This window comes from Muntiacus reevesi, chromosome 5, assembly GCF_963930625.1.
Source record: "Muntiacus reevesi chromosome 5, mMunRee1.1, whole genome shotgun sequence".
Classification (NCBI taxonomy): Eukaryota; Metazoa; Chordata; class Mammalia; order Artiodactyla; family Cervidae; genus Muntiacus; species Muntiacus reevesi.
Window position 1 is genome coordinate 86,364,213 of NC_089253.1, and position 23,817 is coordinate 86,388,029.

The following is a 23,817-nucleotide window of genomic DNA, read 5'->3' on the forward strand; positions in this document are numbered from 1 at the left end:
AAGCATATGTTTACAGTATCAGCACCAGATGACAGTGCTTGGCTTGTTTCCAATCTTCTGGATATGCTAGCTTTTCCTTCTTTAGATCCTTTCCTACTTCTCACATCTCTGGTTTTCATGAAAGTGTGATGAAAACTCCGATCTCTTTTAGGAAAGGAAACCAAATTGGAAAACAGTGATGAGGTTTAAATGTAGCCCCTGCCAGATGTTAGTATTTTAATGATAGAAAAACCTTGTGAATTACCTTCTAGTAGAATTTCAGAGATTAGATTGGAGTTGGAATTGAATTTCCTGTGAAATTACATTAAATTACTAGAAGGAAGTGTTCTATTCCAAGCCAGCTTTTTATGGAGTTATGATATTTCGTGGTCCTCATGTATCTTCAGCCATTTATGTAGATACTAAGGTTTGTAGCACTTTACTCATCATTGAGATAACCTCTTTGGAAAGAGAGGAAGAATTAGAAAGTATGCAGATTGCTTTAACTACAGCACTTAAGTTTTATGACTTGGACTTTTAATTCATCTTCTCATGCCCATATTCACCCAGTTCAGAAAAGAATTTGTCATTTATTGTCCATAAAACATTGTTACACATCATCAAAGGCATGATTCTATGCAGTGTCAATTTGGGATTTAACCATATTACTTAGATATTTTACATTCATAGTTGAAAACAGTCTTTCTGCTGTCCTTTGAAGAATAGTCTTCCCATTTTATTTATTTTTACCTATGAAAGTCACATGTTTAGGAAAAGGATTTTTTGTTTGTTTTTGGTTTAAACTGTAGAAACTTTTCTTTAAAAAAAAAAAAGGCTTTGCTGTAAATTATGGGTTTTGGTTGTCACATTTCATTCCTGTCTCAGTGCAGGCTATATGCTGAATTATATTTGAATCTTATGATTTGCTGAAAGGTTTGGGGAAGTTTTGTAAAAAACAAGTATAATTAGATTTAAAAATCCTTCTGAACATAAAAGTTCAGATTTATATATAATACTTTTTGCCTGAAATTTGTATCTTTTATTGGACTAAAATAAAATAGTAAGGTTAGCAAAAAGATAATTAGTCCAAAAAATGCAAAAAGACCATTACAAATGGTTTTTTACTATATGATATCAAGTTATATGAAAATACTTAGGTGTATTAGTATTTTTTTCTGATTGAATTTTGTTTTAGATGCCATTCTAAATATGGTGAATATTGCCGCTAATATTCTGGGAGCAAAAACTGAAGACCTGACAGAAGGTACCTAATCATTTCATGGGTCTTTTAAATATATGATACTCCAGGGGTCTTCCTAGTTAGTAAAATTAATTAATAAGCCAAGCAGTTTGATTTTTTATTTAGAAATATAGAAACCATTCAAAGGAACTTGCCAATCTTCTATTATTCATTGTTTATTTGAATTTCACAAGTTCTCTTTAATAAATAGTATCTTGTCTATATAAAAATCATTAATTTGATTTTTAACTCTTAACCTGCTGTAAAAGTAATGATTTTATCCCTAGTTCTTTCCTGAGGTTTTGATACTCTAATGGTTACTTGAAGTATGCTTTTATTTATCAAATAGCAATTCAATTTAGAAAGTAATAGAAATATGAATATTATGAACAAGGGGAAACAATCTTGCCCTTTTTTTGTTTTCAAAAATGCTTCATTCCAGTTATAAAATAAGTCATGGGGTTGTAATATATAACATGGGGAATGCAATGTGGTGCAGATGGCAGTTAGACTTATTGTGGTGATCATTTTGCAGTGTATACAAATGTCAAATCACTATGTTATACACATGAAAATGAATATAATGTTGTATGTCAAATATACTTCAATAAAATTTAGTACTAAGTGCAAACTTAAAATGTCCCATTTATTTCTTCTTATTCTCTTTAGTAACTGCAGTATCTTATTAATCATGTAAGATCACACAAAACTCATAGTTATCTTACTTGCTTTAATTTTCTGAGAAGTTGAGAAAGAATATGCACTACTTATAGTTGTGACTTTTGATGATTATTTCTTTTTAAAAGAACTTGATGGGAAAAAAAAAGCAGAGTCTGCAGTAATAAACCTGTTTGACTTTTTTTCTTCTCCCTTGAGAATCTAAGTTCCTTATTTGTTATAGTGAAATATTTTCATGGTATAGCTTTTTAAAATTAAACTCAATATGGACATCTTTCTTAAAATAGGAAATAAAACTATATCTGAGAATGCTTCTGCCACAGCTGCACCCAAAATGCCTGAATCAGCTCCTGTTTCAGCTCCTGTTCCATCACATGAGTAAGTTATATTGGGATATTAGAGTTCTAGTAAAAGGGAGATATACTTGTATGTAAAAAGGTACTTGTGATTTGTGGGAAATGAAAAACTGAAATCATGGGACAGACATTCCACAGCCACTTATAACATCTTCAAGTTGCTTTTTGTATACTGGCAGTTCACCGTAGATAGACCAAATGTGTGTTATTTTGCTGTGGTGTTACTTTTATTATTTACAATACTTAATCTTTTCCTTATTGCAAATAATTAACTCTCAGGTATAAGTTTGAGGACAAATTTTAAAGGCCTGTTTTTATTAAGTTCAGATTTAAAAGCCTTGATTATTTATATATCTGTGCTATGCCTAGAAAGCAATAAAGGGTACCTGAAATACTTAGAGCAGTGATTTTTAAATGATATGTTGGTTACACAGCTTACTCTTAGAGTGTTCAGTTTCTGAAATTGAATGATATAGGTCTTTCCCGAGGTTGCAGTGGTTACTTTGGGCAGGGATATATATGCGTCAGTCAGTCAGTCAGTTCAGTCGCTCAGGCATGTCTGACTCTTTGTGACTCCATGGACTGTAGCACCCCAGGCTTCCCTGTCCCTCACCAGCTCCCGGAGCTGCTCAGACTCTGGTTTTCCTAGACCAGAGGTAGAGGTGATTAGGGTCTGTTTGTGCCTCAGCCTCTGATCTGAAATGGGTAGGCTCACTGATGATTTGGGTTATTGGGATAGTCTGGTTATAGTTATTATAAATTTAGCTATGTATATTTCATTAGATATACTCCCTGTAAACTTTGACAGACATTCTCTCAGAGGAACTATACATAATGAGATAAGATATTTACATGAGACAGTTCAAGGTAATAAGTGATGAATGAGTGTGCTTTTGAGCTGTAATTCCAAGGTACTGTGTTAATTTAAAAATGAGATTTTTGTGCTTTGAATGGCACAGTGTCAAATTTGTGTTTTCCTGAAATGTAACATTATGTGTTACTGATTCCTAGATGGTCCTAAGAAATCTCTTTGGTATAGAAATTCTTGACGTTTCTAATTATGTGGATCTGTCTCAGTTTTGTAACTAGGTTCTTCAGTGACTAACACATAATAGTATGTCTTTATTTTTCAAAACTAGATTAATTTTATTTTACACATAGATGCACACACACACACACACGTATATATTTACATTTACTCCCTCGTGTGTGTGTGTGTGTGTGTGTGTGTGTGTGTAAATATTTATTGAAAGATACCACATCAAGCTAATGTAACAGTTTTTATTCTTCTGCTTTAGTGTTTTGTTTTTAGTAGATACTCTTGCATAACTTTCTTTACTTAATGTTTCTTCATGTATGTTTGTTTTTACTTAATGTTTCTTCATGTATGTTTGTTTTAAATTCTTTTTGATGATTATATGGCAGTTCTGAAAAAAAAGAATTCATGATACGGTATCACTCAAAGTTTTTATGAAACGACTCACTTTCTTTTCCCAGGTTTGAATTTTTTAAAGTGTAACTCTGATTAGAGTGTATACACAGATGATAGCGCTTCCCTGGTGACTCAGGTGATAAAAGAATCTGCCTGCAATGTGGGAGATTGAATTCGATCCCTGATCTTCCCTGGTTGGGAAGATTCCCTGGAGAAGGGTATGGCAACCCATTCCAGTATTCTTGCCTGGAGAATCCCCATGGACAGAGGAGCCTGCGGGCTGCAGTCCATGGGGTCGCAAAGAGAAGAACATGACTGAGCAACCCAGCACAGCACAGCACAAGAGAGTATAACTTAATTTTTACCAAATTAATTCAGTTTCGTTGTAAGAAATATTGTGTAGAGATTACATACTGCTGTCTGTATCTATATCATCTGTTAAGGGAAGCTTAGCCTAATTATGTAATTATGTTTTAATTTAGTCTGTTTACTATTTTATTGTCAACAAAATGAAAGTCCAGCTTTTAGATATTGTCTTTTAAAAAAAATTTCTGTAGAAAAACTTTTTTTTTTTTTAAATGTGGACCATTTTTAAAACCTTTATTGAATTTGTTATGATATTACTTATGTTTTATGTTTTGGTTTTTTGACTCTGAGCATCTGTGATCTTAGCCTCCTGACCAGAGATCAAACCCATACCCCTGCCTTGTAAGGCAAAGTTCCAGTCACTGGACTGCAAAGGAAGTCCCTAGATACTGGGTTTTTTTTTTTTTTTATTCCTACTTTGCTGTTGTGATATTAGACTTCATTTAAAGACATTTCCTGACAATTTTAGTAGTGTTTCACAGTAGGAAAATTTGCATATGAAGATTTCTTTTTGGTATTCAAATTACTTTGTTTTTTCAAATTATACCTTTGTTGCTACAAAGGCTGCACCTGGAAATTCATTACCTTTATCTTGGAAGGGACCACAGATATTATAATTTACAACACTGTTCCCACCAGCTTGAATTCCCCACTCTTCCCTACTGGACACGCATACTCCAGAGCCCAAAGATAGGACTAAGTTAGTGACACTAGTAGTTTATTATTAGCCAGGATTTTCATTACAATGGTTAAGTATTTAGCTTTCAGTAATTGAAAATTAACCTAGATAATACTGAGATTATTTGGGGGGAGTAGGGATATTTTCTGCTTTCTAGAGCAGATAATCCTGTGTGTGTGTGTGTAATGCCACATTGAAATTCCTCAAATCTCCATAGAGAAATGATCTTTGAGAAATCTGCAGTTGACTCTTGAATTACGGGTTTGAACTGTACAGATCTACTTACACGTGGATTTATTTTGTTAGTAAATACTGCAGTACAGATGATCTCAGTTAGTTGAATCTATGGATGCAGAGCTGAAGTATAGAGGAACTGTGGACATGGAGGACAGGCTGTGAGTTACACAGTGTGTAAGGCCAGCAACTCTGACTTGCTGCATACGGTTCAAGGGTCAACTGTAGGATGACTCTTGAAAGTAGGCTACTCAGGCACAAAGTGCATTCGTAGTAAGGTCCTGGCTTCTTGTTCTAACTGGGACTTCCATAGCCCTTGGGTAGCTCAGTTTCTGATATAAGGGGTGATAAAGCTTGTGATATTGGTGAATATGGGAGGAAGGGTACTATATTCACTAAATGGAAATATTCAGTAAAGGTACTATGTTCAGTAAATGGAAATATTCACATAACTATTCTTAGAGATTAAAGAAAAACTTGATTTGGTAAATATGGTGATTTGAATCATCTGGCTTGTCACTTGATAGATTATCTTTCTGTTACCATTCCTGAATAATGCTGTTTTTATAATGAAAGTGATTTGAAGGATAGTAATTCATTCAAAGTGAATTTGAGTGTTTTCTGTCCTTTCCCTTCTTTTTATCTTATGTGTGGTGCATTTATTTTCCTTAAACATAATTATGAATATGTATTTCTAGGTTTGAAACCACTGGAGGACATGTACCTGACACCGAGTCACTGTCACCAGATCCTACAAAAGAAAGTCCCATTGTACAGCTAGTTCAAGAAGAAGAAGAGGAGGCAAGTCCTTCTACAGTGACCCTTCTGGGCAGTGGCGAACAAGAGGATGAAACATCACCTTGGTTTGAGTCAGAGACACAAATATTTTGCAGTGAACTCACCACAATTTGTTGTATTTCTAGTTTTTCGGAATATATATATAAATGGTGTTCAGTTAGAGTTGCTCGTTATCGGCAACGCAGCAGAACTGCTCTGAGTAAAGAAAAAGAGTATCTTACATCAGCTGAACCACCACTAGTACTTCCTGAAGAACCAGTAGATGTTTCATTATTGCAGCCTCCAGTTGGAGAACCAGACAGTAAGAATAAGGAAAAGGAAGCTGAAACCATTGTTCTAGATGATTTAAGTGGTGTGCTCCAGGAAGATTTAATTAATCACACTTTAGATGCAATTGAACTTGAACCAAGCCATCCTCAAACTCTTTCTCAGTCTGTTCTCTTAGATGTTACTCCAGAAATCAACTCATTATCTAAAATAGAAGTATCTGAGCCTATTAAATATGAGGCAGGGCATTCACCATCACAAGTGATTCCCCAAGACAGTTCTGTTGAGGTTGATGATAAAACAGAAAAAAGGTCTGAGAGTTTTAGTTCTATAGAGAAACCAGCTGTGATCTACGAAACAAAAATACTTGATGAAGTAATGGATAATGTTGTAAAAGAAGACATAAACTCCATGCAAATCACCACAAAGCTATCTGAAACAATAGTGCCACCTGTAAACACAGCTACTGTGCCAGACATTGAAGATGGGGAAGCCACAATGAACATAGCTGACACACCAAAGCAAATTTCAACTCCTGTTGTGGATTCTTCTTCATTACCTGAAGTAAAAGAAGATGAACAGTCTCCAGAAGATGTCCTTTTAAGAGGGTTACAGAGGACAGCTACAGATTTTTATGCTGAATTGCAAAACTCCTCAGATCTAGGATATGCTAATGGAAATCTTGTACATGGATCAAACCAAAAGGAATCAGTATTTATGAGACTTAATAACCGTATTAAAGCCTTAGAAGTTAACATGTCTCTCAGTGGTCGCTACCTGGAGGAACTTAGTCAAAGGTAAGCTTTCTTATGAATTAGCACAATCCACTTTGCAAGGTGAGTTAAGTAGCAGAGTATAATCTGACTAAAGGAGAGGATTTAATTATCTCATGATTCCTTGGTGGCTTAATGGTTAAGAACTTGCCTGCCAATGCAGGAGACATACCTTTAATCCCTGGGTCAGGAAGATCCCCTGGAGAAGGAAATGGCAACCCACTCCAGTATTCTTGCCTGGGAAATCCCATGGACAGGAGCTGGGCAGGCTATAGTCCATGGGGTCGCAAGAGATCAGACACAGCTTAGCGGCTAAACAATGACTGTAGTAGTAATAAGCAACATTTTAGCTGGAGAGAGAAAGTTATTTGGATGTTGGTCAGTAATTTTAAGAAGTGATTTCCATTTTTAGAAATACTAAGTGACATAACAAATTTGAATTATCTGTATCAGTTTCTCCTATCTCCTCTTGCTTAACTTTAGCTACTTTTGCTGTTTGATTCCCACAGCACTCATGGTAGAATTTTTATAGACCTTAAAGCTCTTTGTAGAACTTGACTAGGTATTATTTAAGAATTTAAATAAGACTGGAATAGACTAAACTAGATGATTAGGCAACATTTGAACTCTTTCAGCAAGTATCCAGAATCCTAGTCCTAGTTGTAATAATATACCTTCTTGTGCTTATAAAATGCCAGAGGCAATGGCAGTTTGCTTATGCAGTGATGAAGACCCCCCGGCACATTTCCCCACTTAAGCCAATTTTTTTATTGTCATTGTTTCTTAAGTGTCATTGTGCCTTAGGACTTTTTTTTATTGTCATTGTTTCTTAAGTGTCATTGTGCCTTAGGACTTTCCCAACATTTTATAACCACAAGGCACTCAGTGCCCAGAATTTCTGAAATACTACCTTTTCCTAGTCCTCTTAAATTAAAATGCTACTAATGAAATGTCCCTAAAGTCATTATTATTTGCTAAAAGATATTACTTCTTAATCCGTGCATATAATTTATTGGCAAATTTTATGTGGGTGTGTGTATATGCTTGCATCATACTTGTTCAAGCCTCTCCCCACTCCCACCCTTTTTACGCCCACTAAAGGAACCACTGAAATCATGAATGATAAATCTTCTTTTTTTTGAAATGTAATTGATGTGGAACATTATATTATTTTAGGTATAACAATGATTTGATATTTGTATATATACTAAATGATTACCAAACTAAATCTGTTAATATGATCACCATGTAGTTACAGGTTTTTTTCCTTGTGATAAGTTTTAAGGTCTACTCTGTTAGCAACTTTCAAATATACAATCCAGTATTATCAACTGTAGTCAACATGCTATATACATTATATTCTTACTCAGTTAAGTTCAGTCGCTCAGTCGTGTCTGACTCTTTGTGACCCTGTGGGCTGCAGCATGCCAAGCCTCCCTGCCTATCACCAACTCCTGGAGCTTACCCAAACTCATGTCCATTGAGTCAGTGAGGCCATCCAACCACCTCATCCTCTGTCGTCCCCTTCTCCTGCCCTCAATCTTTCCCAACATCAGGGTCTTTTCAAATGAGTCAGCTCTTCGCATCAGGTGGCCAAAGTATTGGAGTTTTAGCTTCAATGTCAGTCCTTTGAATGAACGCCCAGGACCGATCTCCTTTAGGATGAACTGGTTGGATCTCCTTGCAGTCCAGGGGACTCTCAAGAGTCTCCTCCAACACAACAGTTCAAAAGCATCAGTTCTTCGGCGCTCAACCTTTATAGTCCAACTCTCACATCCATACATGACCACTGGAAAAACCATAGCCTTGACTAGATGGACCTTTTTTGACAAAGTAATGTCTTTGCTTTTTAATATGCTGTCTAGGTTGGTCATAACTTTCCTTCCAAGGAGTAAGTGTCTTTTAATTTCATGGCTGCAGTCACCATCTGCAGTGATTTTGGAGCCCAAAAAAATAAAGTCAGCCACCATTTCCACTGTTTCCCCATCTGTTTGCCACGAAGTGATGGTACTGGCAGTCATGAAATTAAAAGACGCTTACTCCTTGGAAGGAAAGTTATGACCAACCTAGACAGCATATTAAAAAGCAAAGACATTACTTTGTCAAAAAAGGTCCATCTAGTCAAGGCTATGGTTTTTCCAGTGGTCATGTATGGATGTGAGAGTTGGACTATAAAGAAGGTTGAGTGCCGAAGAACTGATGCTTTTGAACTGTGGTGTTGGAGAAGACTCTTGAGAGTCCCTTGGTTTGCAAGGAGATCCAACCAGTATATCCTAAAGGAGATCAGTCCTAGACGTTCATTGGAAGGACTGATGTTGAAGCTGAAACTCCAATACTTTGGCCACCTGGAGAGGAGAGCTGACTCATTTGAAAAGACCCTGATGCTGGGAAAGATTGAGGGCAGGAGGAGAAGGGGACGACAGAGGATGAGGTGGTTGGATGGCATCACTGACACAATGGACATGGGTTTGGGTGGACTCCGGGACTTGGTGATGGACAGGAAGGCCTGGCGTGCTGTGGTTCATGGGGTAGCAAAGAGTCGGACACGACTGAGCAGACATGACTGAACTGATGGAACCGGATGCCATGATCTTAGTTTTCTGAATGTTGAGCTTTAAGCCAACTTTTTCACTCTCCTCTTTCACTTTCATCAAGAGGCTCTCTAGTTCTTCTTCACTTTCTACCATAAGGGTGGTGTCATCTGCATATCTGAGGTTACTGATATTTCTCCCAGCAATCTTGATTCCAGCTTGTGCTTCATCCACCCCAGCCTTTCTCATGATGTATTCTGCATATAAGTTAAATAAGCAGGGTGACAATGTACAGCCTTGACGTACTCCTTTTCCTATTTGGAACCAGTCTGTTGTTCCATGTCCAGTTCTAACTGTTGCTTCCTGACCTGCATACATATTTCTCAAGAGGCATGTCAGGTGGTCTGGTATGCCCATCTCTTGAAGAATTTTCCAGTTTGTTGTGATCCACATAGTCAAAGACTTTGGCATAGTCAGTAAAGCAGAAATAGATGTTCTTCTGGAACTCTCTTGCTTTTTTGATGATCCAGCCAATGTTGGCAATTTGATCTCTGGTTCCTCTGCCTTTTCTAAAACCAGCTTGAACATCTGGAAGTTCATGGTTCATGTATTGCTGAAGCCTGGCTTGGAGAATTTTGATCATTACTTTGCTAGCATGTGATATGAGTGCAATTGTGTGGTAGTTTGAGCATTCTTTGGCATTGCATTTCTTTGGTATTGGAATGAAAACTGACCCTTTTCTAGTCCTGTGGCCACTGCTGAGTTTTCCAAATTTGCTGACATATTGAGTATAGCACTTTCACAGCATCATCATTTAGGATTTGAAATAGCTCAACTGGAATTCATCACCTCCACTAGCTTTGTTTGTAGTGATGCTTCCTAAGGCCCACTTGACTTCACATTCCAGGATGTCTGGCTCTAGGTGAGTGATCACACCATCGTGGTTATCTGGGTAATGAAGATCTTTTTTGTACAGTTCTTCTGTGTATTGCCACCTCTTCTTCATATCTTCGGCTTCTACTAGGTCCATACCATTTCTTTACTTTATTGAGCCCATCTTTGCATGAAATGTTCCCTTGGTATCTCTAATTTTCTTGAAGAGATCTCTAGTCTTTCGCATTCTATTATTTTCCTCTATTTCTTGCACTGATCACTGAGGAAGGCTTTCTTGTCTGTCCTTGCTATTCTTTGGAACTCTGCATTCAAATGGGTATATCTTTCCTTTTCTCCTTTGCTTTCCACTTCTCTTCTTTTCACAGCTATTTGTAAGGACTCCTCAGACAGCCATTTTGCTTTTTTGCATTTCTTTTTCTTGGGGGTAGTCTTGTTCCCTGTCTCTTGTACAGTGTCACGAACTTCCGTCCATAGTTCATCAGGCACTCTGTCAGATCTAGTCCCTTAAATCTATTTCTGACTTCCACTGTATAATCGTAAGGGATTTGATTTAGGTCATACCTTAATGGTTTAGTGGTTTTCCCCACTTTCTTCAACTTAAGTCTGAATTTGGCAATAAGGAGTTCATGATCTGAGCCATAGTCAGCTCCTGGTCTTGTTTTTGCTGACTGTATAGAGTTTCTCCATCTTTGGCTGCAAAGAATGTAATCGAGCTGATTTCAGTATTGACCATCTGGTGATGTCCATGTGTAGAGTCTTCTCTTGTGTTGTGGAAGAGGGTGTTTGCTATGACCAGTGCGGTCTCTTGCAAAACTCTATTAGCCTTTGCCCTGCTTCATTCTGTACTCCAAGGCCAAATTTGCCTGTCACTCCAGGTGTTTCTTGACTTTCTACTGTTGTATTCCAGTCCCCTGTAATAAAAAGGACATCTTTTTTAGATGTTAGTTCTAGAAGGTCTTGTAGGTCTTCATAGAACCATTCAACTTCAGCTTCTTCAGCGTTACTGGTTGGGGCACAGTCTTGGAGGGTTACTGTGATATTGAATGCTTTGCTTGGAAATGAACAGAGATCATTCTGTCATTTTTGAGATTGCATTCAGTACTGCATTTTGGACTCTTTTGTTGACTATGATGGCTACTTCATTTCTTCTAAGGAATTCCTGCCCACAGTAGTAGATATAATGGTCATCTGAGTTAAATTCACCCATTCCAGTCCATTTTAGTTCGCTGATTCCTAGAATGTCGACCTTCACACTTGCCATCTCCTGTTTGACCATTTCCAATTTACCTTGATTCATGGACCTAACATTCCAGGTTGCTATGCAATATTGCTCTTTACAGCATTGGACCTTGCTTCTGTCACCAGTCCCATCCACTGGGTGTTGTTTTGCTTTGGCTCCGTCCCTTCATTCTTTCTGGAGTTATTTCTCCATTAATCTCCAATAGCATATCGGGCACCTGTCGTCTTGGGAGTTCATCTTTCATTGTCCTATCTTTTTGCCTTTTCATATATTCTTATTACTTCATCATTTTAAGTTTTACCTTTTGCCAACCTCTACCCCCTGCAATTGACAATCACCAGTCTGTTCTCTATATCTATGAGTTTAAGATTTTGTTTTTAATTCCACATGTAAGTGAGATCATATGATATTTGTCCTTCTCTGACTTGTTTCACGTAGCATAATGCCCTCAAGGTCCACCCATGTTGTCAGAAATGGCAAAACTTCCTTCTTTTTTATGGTTGCATAATAGTCCATGGTATACACATACCACATTTCTTTATCCATTCTTTTGTTGATTAGTTAACTTCCACATCATGGCTATTGTACATAATGCTGCAGTGAATTTGGGAATGCAGATATCTTTGCAAGATAGTGTTTTTTGTTTCCTTCAGATAAATGCTCAAAAGTGGAATGGCTAAGTCATGTGGTAGTTCTGTTTTTAATTTTTTGAGATACCATCATACTGTTTCCTATAGTGGCTACACCAATTTACATTCCTGCTGACTGTACAAGGTATCCTGTTTCTCTACATTCTCTCCAACATGTTATTTTTTTTTGTCTTTTTGATAATAACTATTTTAATAGATGGGGAGGGGGTGATAACTCATTGTGATTTTGATTTGCATGTCCCTTATGATGTTGAGTATCTTTTCATCTTCTTCCATCTATTTGTTTTCTTTGGGAAAATATTCAGATTCTCTGGCAATTTTTAAATGGTTTGTTTTTTGCTGTTGAGTTGTATGAATTCTGTATGTACTCAATATATTGGATATTAACCCCTTATAAGATTAATTAATGACTTGCATATATTTTCTCCTGTTTGGTAGGTAGCCTTTTCATTTTGTTGATGGTTTCTTTTTCTGTGTAGCTTTTCAGTTTGATATAGTTCAACCTGTTTTTGCTTTTATTGCCTTTGTTTTTGGTGTTAATAAAAAAAAAATTTCCATGACTGAATTGAAGGTACTTTAACTGCCTATGTTTTCTTCTAGGAGTTCTGTTGTTTCAGTTTTTACATTAAGTCTTTTATACATTTTGGGTTTTTTGTGTATGGTGTAAGATAGGGGTCCAGTTTCTGTTGCTTGTGGGTGTTTGGTTTTCCTAGCACCATTTATTGAAGTGACTGTCCTTTCCCTATTGTATATTCATAGATCTTTTGTTATAAATTGACTATGTATTTGACTAGTAAATCTTCTGTAGCAACAAGGAGCTTAGAAGTGCTGTTGAGGTAGCAAGTACCTCAAGGGACCTCTTTATTTTACCTTTATAAGTTTTCCTTTATTGCACAGACCTCAATAAGAGTCATTTTCAGAAATATGGCTTTATCTCATATATTGAAATCAGAAGTGTATTTCCAATAATAAATTAGTAAATAAGAAATTAAAACCAAATTAAATCAATTCTTACTCCACAGGTACCGAAAACAAATGGAAGAAATGCAAAAGGCTTTCAATAAAACAATAGTGAAACTTCAGAATACTTCAAGAATAGCAGAGGAGCAGGTTGGTCATCTTTATGTCTTACTTTTTACATAAAGTTCCATTGAATTTTATAGGCTTTCTCTGGTAAGAAGGATCAGTAATGTTGTTCACTTTTTCCCTGATAGTTGATGATTACTCTGTAATACCAATTTCTAGCTCTTAGAATCAGTATATACCCAAGAGAAAATTTTCTTGAGCATTATTCATGTTACATTTCTAGATTTGTATGTATATATATGTGGGTAGAAGTGTAGGGGACTTTTTTGAAATTTTGTTAAATAGACAATTTTTTGTTTGTAAGTAAGAATAGCTCTATTTCTTTTTAATCCTTGTACTTTTTTCTTCTTGTTTAATCTTACCTATTACTTAGAGCTATACAGTGATGCAGTAGGACTGGTGATAGTAGCCATTTCCCTGTCTTATTGATTTAAGGGATTGATTTCAAGGGATTGATTTTTGTATTTCACCATTAAATGTGATGTTCATGAATAATTTTTTTTATTTTATTTTATTTTATTAGTTGGAGGCCATTTACTTCACAACATTTCAATGGGTTTTGTCATACATTGACACGAATCAGCCATAGAGTTACACGTATTCCCCATCCCGATTCCCCCTCCCACCTCCCTCTCCACCTGACTCCTCTGGGTCCTCCCAGTGCACCAGGCCTAAGCACTCGTCTCATGCATCTCACCTGGGCTAGTGATCTGTTTCACCATAGATAATATACATGCTGTTCTTTTGAAACATCCCACGCTCACCTTCTCCCACAGAGTTCAAAAGTCTGTTCTGTACTTCTGTGTCTCTTTTTCTGTTTTGCATATAGGGTTATCATTACCATCTTTCTAAATTCCATATATATGTGTTAGTATGCTGTAATGTTCTTTGTCTTTCTGGCTTACTTCACTCTGTATAATGGGCTCCAGTTTCGTCCATCTCATTAGAACTGATTCAAATGCATTCTTTTTAACGGCTGAGTAATATTCCATGGTGTATATGTACCACAGCTTCCTTATCCATTCATCTGCTGATGGGCATCTAGGCTGCTTCCATGTCCTGGCTATTATAAACAGTGCTGCGATGAACATTGGGGTGCACGTGTCTCTTTCAGATCTGGTTTCCTCAGTGTGTATGCCCAGAAGTGGTATTGCTGGGTCATATGGCAGTTCTATTTCCAGTTTTTTAAGAAATCTCCACACTGTTTTCCATAGTGGCTGTCCAGCATTTATTGCTTGTAGACTTTTGGATAGCAGCCATCCTGACTGGCGTGTAATGGTACCTCATTGTGGTTTTGATTTGCATTTCTCTAATAATGAGTGATGTTGAGCATCTTTTCATGTGTCTGTTAGCCATCTGTATGTCTTCTTTGGAGAAATGTCTGTTTAGTTCTTTGCCCCATTTTTTGATTGGGTCATTTATTTTTCTGGAATTGAGCTTCAGGAGTTGCTTGTATATTTTTGAGATTAATCCTTTGTCTGTTTCTTCATTTGCTATTATTTTCTCCCAATCTGAGGGCTGTCTTTTCACCTTACTTATAGTTTCCTTTGTAGTGCAGAAGCTTTTAAGTTTCATTAGGTCCCATTTGTTTAGTTTTGCTTTTATTTCCAATATTCTGGGAGGTGGAATAATTTTTTTTTATGGTTTGTTACCATGATGAAGAAATTTTATACTTTTCTAAAGGCTATTTGGGACTAAAGGATGATGACATGAGGTAAAAAAGTCTCAAGTTGCAGAGTTATATCTTACTCTGAATTTGTGACACATAATTGTGGTTCCAAGTAAAGTTCTTCCAACCTGCCTTTTTTTTTTTTTCAGTTGAAGTTTGAAAGTTATTTGCATATTCTAAGTATAAGTTCTTTATCAGACACAGGCTTTGCAAATATTTTCTCCCAATCCATTACTTTTTTTCTTATTCTCTTAAAAAAGATAGCTTTTAAAGAGCAGAATTTGTTAAAGCCCTGTTTACCTGTTTTCTCTTTGCTCTACAGAAACTTTGCCTAACCCAAAGTCACAAAGATTGTTTGCCTTTGTTTTCTTTTAAAATTCCTATAGTTTTGATTTTACATTTGGTTTATGATCTGTTTTAAATTCTATGTGTTACAGTGTTATAAAGTATGGATCAAAGTGCTTTTTTGTGAGGGCTAGGGGATTGAGAAACATGAATATTCCTTTCTTCCAGCATCATTTGTTGGAAACACTATCTTTTCTCCACTGAATTTTCTTTGCACTTATTTTAAGTCCATTCGCCATATACATGTGGCTGTGTTTCTGGGTTTCTCTTCTGTTTTGTTCATCTTACTTGTCTATCTATTTGTTTATACTACACTGTTGTGATGGCTAACTATATAGGAACTCTTGAAACCAGATAGCGTGAATCCTCCAACTTTGCACTTCCTTTCCAAAATTGTTTTGGCTAATCTGGATTTGACTAACACAGATTTTAAAATCAATTTGTCAGTTGCTACCAGAAACAAACAAAAACCTGTTTGGATATTGATTGGGATTATGTTGAATTTATGGATCAATTTGGAGAGTTGGCATTTTAATAGTCTTGTTAAGTCCTCTGTCCCATGAACGCAGTATTTATTTAGTTCTTTATTAATTTTAATATTTTCTGTTTGCTTTATATGTAAGTCTGTGTTTTATGAAAGATTATTTAAGTACTTTTTAAATAATCTTGTGTACCATTAGCACTATTGGAAGTAAATCTTGATTAGAAATGTTAACCAATATCATAAATTTAATAATTTGTCCTTTAAAACTGTGTACAGTTTATCAGTGTTTGTCAGATGTGAGTCAAAAGAAACAGTTTAATGACTCACATTCAGCATTTTAAAAAAATGAAATAGGATAGAAAGTACTACAGTGGATCACAGTGAGGAAAGTAAGTGAAACTTTTTGTTACAGTTTTATACATCCACCTACTCTCCACCCCCCCCCCCCATACATAGTGGAGACTTAGAACTTATTTAAATGTAAAGTTGAAACATTTAACTTTAGAATCATAAATGGCTATGTAGATATTTCATAAAAGATCCTAAATTAATGTGTTAGGTTTCCTTGACTTCCTGTTGCCTTTTCCTTCTTCCAAAATTTACTAGTAAGTACAGATTTTCAGTACAGTCTGCTTAATGTAGGTTCATGACCATGAGCATATTGCATAAGCTTCTAAAATATGCATGTAAGTAATATTTTAAATAAAGACATGTTTGTTGATTATAAGTTTCTAAAATTCTGATAGATGGGTGTTCTTGATGAATTTCTTTTCACTGGTGATAACCTAGCTTTGATTAGATGATCCATTGTCGTTTTTTGACTGTGACTTCCTAAGTTTCACCCTATCATGCTGTGAAATAGAACTTTTAAAACCTTCTTGGTATGAGCCTGCTTTGTATCCAGAAACATTCTTCAAAAATTTTTCAATATGTCTTTGTATTGACTGCTTTGGTTTAGAAAAATCACACTTGACAAAATGACGATTTTGCAGGTAGCTGGTTATATACTGGCTTACACATACGGAGTCCACATTAACTTGAGAAGTAGTTTATGAGAATTTGCTAGGCAATATTCTACATGGTAGCAGTGAATGGCAAAAGGTGTTTTTGTTTGCTCAGATAGGGGAGGAAGGTTGAATAGTCTTAATTAGATTCTTAAGGGTTTTAGATTTTTTAAAAAATTTCTGGTCCAGATTTATAATATTCATTCATTAAGAGCTACCTATTAATATGTCACTCTACCTTGAGGAATTTAACAGTTTTTCTAGATTATTTTATTTGAATTTATAATGTAGCTAATGTGTACATGAAACACAAAGGAAAATATTTATTTCTTCCTTTATTATAGGATCAGCGGCAAACTGAAGCCATCCAATTGCTGCAAGCACAGCTGACCAATATGACACAGCTTGTTTCAAATTTATCAACAACAGTAGCAGAATTAAAACATGAGGTAATTGTTATTGATGGTACTGTAGGAAACAGTGTCATAAAGGTTGGCTTCATATCTAAGAACTTTAATCCAAGAAGATTGTCATTTATAGAGAACTTTTTCAGAACACCAGAATGTGGTAGTTTAAAGTTATGGAAATACATTAATTATCATAATGCTTTGGAAAACATGGCTTTCATAGCTTAGATCTTACCTACAATACAGTTATAAAGCAATTCTATTAGGTCTTTTGAAAACCATTGGTAGGTGCAGTGTATACTTCATTTCCAATTCAGAAAGGCTTATTATTAAGTTGCTTGCTGCTGCTCAGTTGTGTCCAACTCTGCGACCCCATGGACTGGAGCCCACCAGGCTCCTCTGTCATGGGATTTTCTAGACTAGAATACTGGAGTGAGTTGCCATATCCTTCTCCAGGGGATCTTCCCAACCCAGGGATCAAACCCGTGTCTCTTGCATTTCCTGCATCGGCAGGTGGATTCTTTTATTTACCACTGAGCCGCCTGGGAAGCCCCATTAAGCTGCTTAATGAAACAAACTTTTCATTGATTTAAGAAGCATTTATTGCAGCACAAGTGTGTGTCAGGCATGAACTGTCCAATCCTTGGTTTAGGCATACAGCAGTCAGTAGCACCTATCAGAGAATGAAACGTATATGTGTGAACTGGTGGTGCTTTAAGTGTTGCTGCCTTAGCTCAGGTGATGTTGGAAGGCTTACCTGAGGAAGTGGCATTAGAACTGAGTGCTCAAGAGAAGTTAGCAGGCAGACAGAGCTTGGGGTCAGAACAAGCCTGTTAGCACAAGTAGGACAAAGGACCTGTGATTAAAAACAGTGTAATATGTTTGGGAAAGAAGGCTGGTGTGCAATACATAACAAACATCATTCCACGTTCGTTCATGGAGAGCTACCTCATCCCCGGATTCTGTAGTTTGCAGTGTGGCCTGGCATTCCTGTGGGTTTATGCACTTAGCCCCTGAAGCCAAGTGCATAGTTTCTAATGTTTTGCTTGATAATTAATTTTGCAACAAAGGTCTTAATTCACACACAAAAAAAAGAGGAAGAAGAAAACTGGTGTAGCTGGAGCAGAGTGAATGTGAGAGGTGAGGGTAAGAAATGAGTTCAGGAAATCGGCAGAGACCTGGTCATGTAGCCCTTTGTAGGCAGTTTAGGGTTTGAATTTTATTCTCATCATTGCAAAAAAATGTATCAAGTAAAGAAATAACATGGATCATTTCATCGACAACACTTTGAGAGCTCCCTACATGCTGCTCTGTGGAAAATTGCTTCTTAGAGACCATCTAGACAGCAACTGGGGAGGAGACCAATTGAGGAAGCGATTGAAATAGCCTGAATGAGGTGATGCTGGCTTTGTTTAGGATTTTAGAAGTGGGGAATAGTGTGGAGTTGCTAAATTGAGGATATATTTAAGAGGTAGAAGGACAAGCTTGTTGGGAATTTGGATGTAGGTCATAAGGAATTAAGGGTGATCTTTAGGCTTAAATCACTAGGTAATGGGTGGTTTAGTTTTGTATGAGAAAGACAGGTAGGAGCATTTTTTTTTCTCACTCAAAAGGATAGTACAAATGATAAAAAATGAAATGTATGTGACAGAATATAAGATTGGAGAATATAGGTGAAAGGCATACATATGTTCATTGTACTATTTTTAAAACTTTTCCATGGGTTTGAAAATTTTTAAAGAATTAGAGGGGGAAAGAAGAAAAAGGAAAACGTTGCCTTTGTAGTATATTTTCAAAGGACTTGCCCTGCATTTATGGTTTTGAAGAACTTTGAAAAAAAAGTTTAAAATGGTTTGTCCTTTGAACTTTAGATTTCAGTGTTTTTTCCTAATATGATTTTCAAATTGTTATTAAGCTCTCTTCTCATCTCAGGTTTCAGATCGACAAAGCTATCTTGTCATATCTTTGGTTCTCTGTGTTGTCTTGGGACTGATGCTTTGTATGCAGCGTTGTCGAAACACTTCTCAATTTGATGGAGATTATATTTCAAAACTTCCTAAAAGTAATCAGTATCCAAGCCCTAAAAGGTAAGTCAGCATTATTTAACAATTTTCCTCTTATTTGAGAAACTTGAGCAAGTAAAAGATACTGAGATAATTTCTTTCGCCATGTGATTATCTTGAAACCAAAATGTTGAAAATATCATTGGAACAAGTGAGAGGGTCCTGTGCCTGGAAGGTTCTATAGACTCTGATAGAGAAAACACTAAGTACATAAAAAACCCATGTAATGGTTATGAAAGATACTTCAACGTGGAATTCAAAGGGGAAGGAGGAGAATAGGTATTTTAATACAGTGCCTTTTAGAGAATAATTGTTGAATTTTTTTTTACATGTGTTATCTATAACTGGAGTGTTACCTTAGAGATAAGTCCTATATGGCATGTAGTTTTCTAGCATTCACCTAACCCCAAATACAGAGTAAATTATATGTATTTTACTCATTGTTCCTAATGTTGATTTTTCTTAATGTTAGGTGTTTCTCTTCCTATGATGATATGAGTTTGAAAAGGAGAACTTCATTTCCACTCATCAGATCCAAGTCTCTACAGTTAACTGGGAAAGAAGGTAGATTTTTGTGCATATGTAACATATATATAGAAAAGTGAATCTAGCTTCCTTCTAGAACAAGCATAATGTCAATGTTGTGTTGGAGACCGTCTGCAACCTAACAGTGGGTGGAAGTGGCCTTTGTGCTGTGTCAAAGCCACTATCGTTTCCACACTCTTATCTTTGTTCCTAAAAGCCCAGAGGGTGGGGCGGGGGGTCTTAGTTTATTAGCCATTAATTAGCCATTGGTAGCCTGTTTGCACATGCTCCTGTTTAGAAGTATTTCTTTTTAGAAAGGGGTGTTTGAGAAAGTTCAGCAGATATGGAAAACCTGAGTGTGCTCCCATAGTATCCTGTTTTATCTGCCTCCTCTTCCTATACAGGTAGGACCCCTTTCGTCTCTAGGACTGTGGGGCACTTTATGAAAAGTAAATATTTTTCTCTTTTACAGTCCAAGGTCTATAATAGTATTCCATAGTCTAACACCTGATGAATACTTAATAAATGAATGAATGTGTACTGAGTGACTTTCATGTATCAATACTTTTTAATAATTAGTACTGCAATTTGTGCTTACTGAGACATATCTTCATAGCAATATTAAAATAACCAAATTAATTGTATATTTCAGCTAATGCTTTCTTAATAATCATTGGATGTTTATCTTTAGGATTTAGTAACTGAGCAGTGTGTTTCAATTGGTTAAATATTAAGGCAATCTTTCCTGTGCTGCTCTGGTTTACTGTTACCACGAAACTTTACGGACTTAATCCATTACATGTGTGTTTCCTTAAAACTAATAAATTTCTTCCTACTTCCTGCTCTTTTTTTTTTTTTCTTTTGGCTGATATATCTTCTTATAACTGAATTTTTTTAATGAAGTGTAATTTGTACAGGATTTTATACTTAACCATTTATAAAATTTGGTGGATTTTCACAAACCACGCTTAACTATGTGACCAACACCCAGATTAAGAAGTCCAGCATTATCAGCACCCCAGAAACTTCCTTGTGCTCCTTGGTCACTACCCATTTCCTCTCAGTAGAGTCACCGCATATTTTGATAGTGTGAGATCCACCATGTCATTGAGTATAGTTGTAGTTAGTGTGCCTTATGCAAACATACTACACATTATTCGTTTCCATTGGATTATTTTCTTGCATACACACATCTGTTGGGTATATAGCAGAAATGGAATTGCTGGATCGTAAGATTGTGTGTACTTCACTTTAGTAAATAACTACCACACAGTTTGCCAAGAATGTTGTGTGAACATTCAGCTGTTTTTTAGAGTTCCATTTGTTCCACATCCATATTAAGATTTAACATTTAGTATTGTTGATCTTTTAGCTGTATTCGGGTGATTATGAAATGTCAATATTTTGAAGTGTTTTTCCTCCTCAGCATTTCTCGTCCCATTCTAAATTAGTTGAAAGCCTGACTTCTCTTCATGTAACTCTTCAAGGCCAGGTAGTATAGTCTTTTGTACCTGATAGTAGTATTACTTGTATTTTTAACAATTGTATCATCTTGGTTCATCTTTATAATTTAAGAAGTTGAGTACAATAGAAACTAATTCTGATTCTGCTATTTATTAATTAATTTATTTCTTCTCCTAATTTGAATTAAATCTCTTCTTATGACATTTACTATTGTCTACTTTGATTTTAGCCATCTTGTACTTGCCTTATTTTTAATTCCAAGCTCTATGAGAAGGGTCCATTTCTTATTTTGTTTTCTTATTGTAGTAAAAAGACATACAACATAAAATTTACCATCTTGAAATTTAAGTTTCTCTTAGAAATGTAATTATTATGTATATACTTTAGTAATGTTTAGTATGTTCACAATGATATAAAACAGGTCTCCAGAAGTTTTTCATTTTGTAAATCTAGAACACTGTATTTATTAAACAACTACCTTTTTTCCCCTTCCTCCCAGCCCCTGGTCACCGTCAATGTGTTTTCTGTTCTTGTGAATTTGAATACTTCAGATACCTTATATAAGTGAAATCATATACTATTCATCTTTCTCTGACTGGCTTATTTCACTTAGCATAATGTCCTCAAGTTTCATCCATGTTCTAACATGTGACAGGATTTGTGTTTAAAGACTGAATAATATTATGTTGTACAGATAGATACTATACTTTGTTTATTCATCTGTTGATGGGCACTTGGGTTGCTTCTGCCTCTTGGCTATTGTGAAATAACGCTGCTCTGAACATGAGTGTGCAAATATGTTTTTAAGTCCTTGCTTTCAGTTCTGGATATGTAGTTGACCCTTGAACAGTGCTGGAGTTAGGGCCACCAAATCTGAACAGTTGAAAATACATGTATAATTTATAGTTAGCCCTCCATATCCGTGGTTCCTTCATATTTGAGGTTTTGCATCCATGGAGTCAGCCAACCACATATTATGTAGCACTGTAGTATTTCCTGTTGAAAAAAAATCCACATATAAATAGACTCGCATATCCATGTATAAGTAGACTTCAAACCCATGTTGTTAGAGGGTCAACTGTGTCCTCAAGCGTGATTGCTGAATCATGGTAGTTCTATTGTTTGAAGAACCTTCACAGTGTTTTCCATAGTGCTTGCACCATTTTACAGTTCCACCGACAGTGCATAGTGGTTCCAGATTTCTCCACATCCTCACCAATACTTGTTTTCTGTTTTGATAGTAGCCATCCTGATGGATGTGTGGTGATACCTCATTTTCCTTTTGATTTGTGTTTCTCTGATGATTAGTGATGTTGATCATCTTTTCATATGCTTGTTGGCCATTTGTAAATCATCTTTGAAGAAATGTCTATTCAAGTCCTTTGCTCATTTTTAAACCAAGTTATTTTTTGCTTAATTATAGAAGTTCTGTATATTCTGGATATTAATCCTGCATCAAGTATATGATTCATAGATACATTCTCCCATTTTGTAGGTTGCATTTTCACTCTGATGATTTTGTCCTGTGATGGACAAAAACTTTTTAAGTTTGATGTAGTTCTCTTTGTCTGTTTTTGCTTTTGTTGCTTCTACTTTAACTGTCACATCCAAGCCAGTGTTATAAAGTTTTTATAACTTTTTGGATAAAGAAACTTTGTAACACTGGCCTTGGATGTGACAGTTAAAGTACAAGCAACAAAAGCAAAAACAAAGAGGACCACATCTATTTTGAGTTATTTCTTGTATATGATGTAGGATAAGGGTTCAGCTTCATTCTTTGCATGGGGATATCCAGCTTTCCAGCACTGTTCATTGAAGAGACTGTTCATTCCCCATTGAATGGTCTTGGCACCCTTGTTGAAGGTTATTTGACCATTTGCGTGAGGGTTTATTTCTGGACTGTTTTTTTTCCCCCTGTTGTTCTATTTATCTGTCTTTATACCAGTACGGTTTTGATTATTGCGTTTGAAATCAGGCAATGTGAGTCCTATAACTATTTTTCTTTTTCACAATTGCTTTGCCTATTTAAGGTATTTGGGATTTGATATGAATTTTAAGATGCATTTCATTAAAAAAAAAGAATGTGGCTTAATTTATAGATCTTTTTGGTAGTATATGGACATCTTGGACAATATGAAGTCTTCCAGTCATGAACATGAGATAGTGTTCAGTTTGTTCGTACCTTCTTTAATTTCTTTCATCAGTATTTTATAGATATACTTAGATTTGCATCTCTGACTTTTGTTGAGCATCCAAGTAGACCTAAACTATTTTGATTTTTGTAATACATTTTTGTTGTGAAATATGTGAAATACCAAAAAGTGCATAAAACTGAAATGTATAACATGCAGAGTAATTATAACGTGAACACCTGTGTAACTAACACCCAGATCAAGAAATAGAGCAAGACCAGCACTTTTGATATTGCTTTTTGTAGAGGTAGCTATCTTGACTTTTGAATTAGTTGTCATCTTCATTTTCATAAGTTTTACCATCAGTGTTTGTGTTTTTCAGCAATATAATTGGATTTTTGCCTGGTTTTGAGCTTTTGATAAATGAAATTATACTATATATACTCTTTTTGCCTCCTTTCCGTCAGCATTCTATTTGTAAGGTTCATATACATAATTGTACTTCATTTTCAATATTGTAT

General features: G+C 35.8%; 1 protein-coding gene across 8 annotated transcripts in view; it reads left to right on the top strand.

Annotated features, from left to right (window-relative positions):
* The window catches only part of SUCO (SUN domain containing ossification factor), an 87,553-nt gene that overhangs the window by 55,545 nt on the left and 8,191 nt on the right, over positions 1 to 23,817 (top strand). For 7 of the 8 annotated variants that reach the window (XM_065935714.1, XM_065935715.1, XM_065935716.1 and 4 more), the window contains 7 exons: positions 1,175 to 1,243; positions 2,185 to 2,275; positions 5,663 to 6,826; positions 13,140 to 13,227; positions 17,050 to 17,154; positions 19,045 to 19,199; positions 19,648 to 19,739. In XM_065935714.1, the coding sequence (XP_065791786.1) occupies positions 1,175 to 1,243; positions 2,185 to 2,275; positions 5,663 to 6,826; positions 13,140 to 13,227; positions 17,050 to 17,154; positions 19,045 to 19,199; positions 19,648 to 19,739 (1,764 nt within the window). The remainder of the gene's footprint in view (positions 1 to 1,174; positions 1,244 to 2,184; positions 2,276 to 5,662; positions 6,827 to 13,139; positions 13,228 to 17,049; positions 17,155 to 19,044; positions 19,200 to 19,647; positions 19,740 to 23,817) is intronic. The other variant, XM_065935721.1, reaches the window with a different exon arrangement.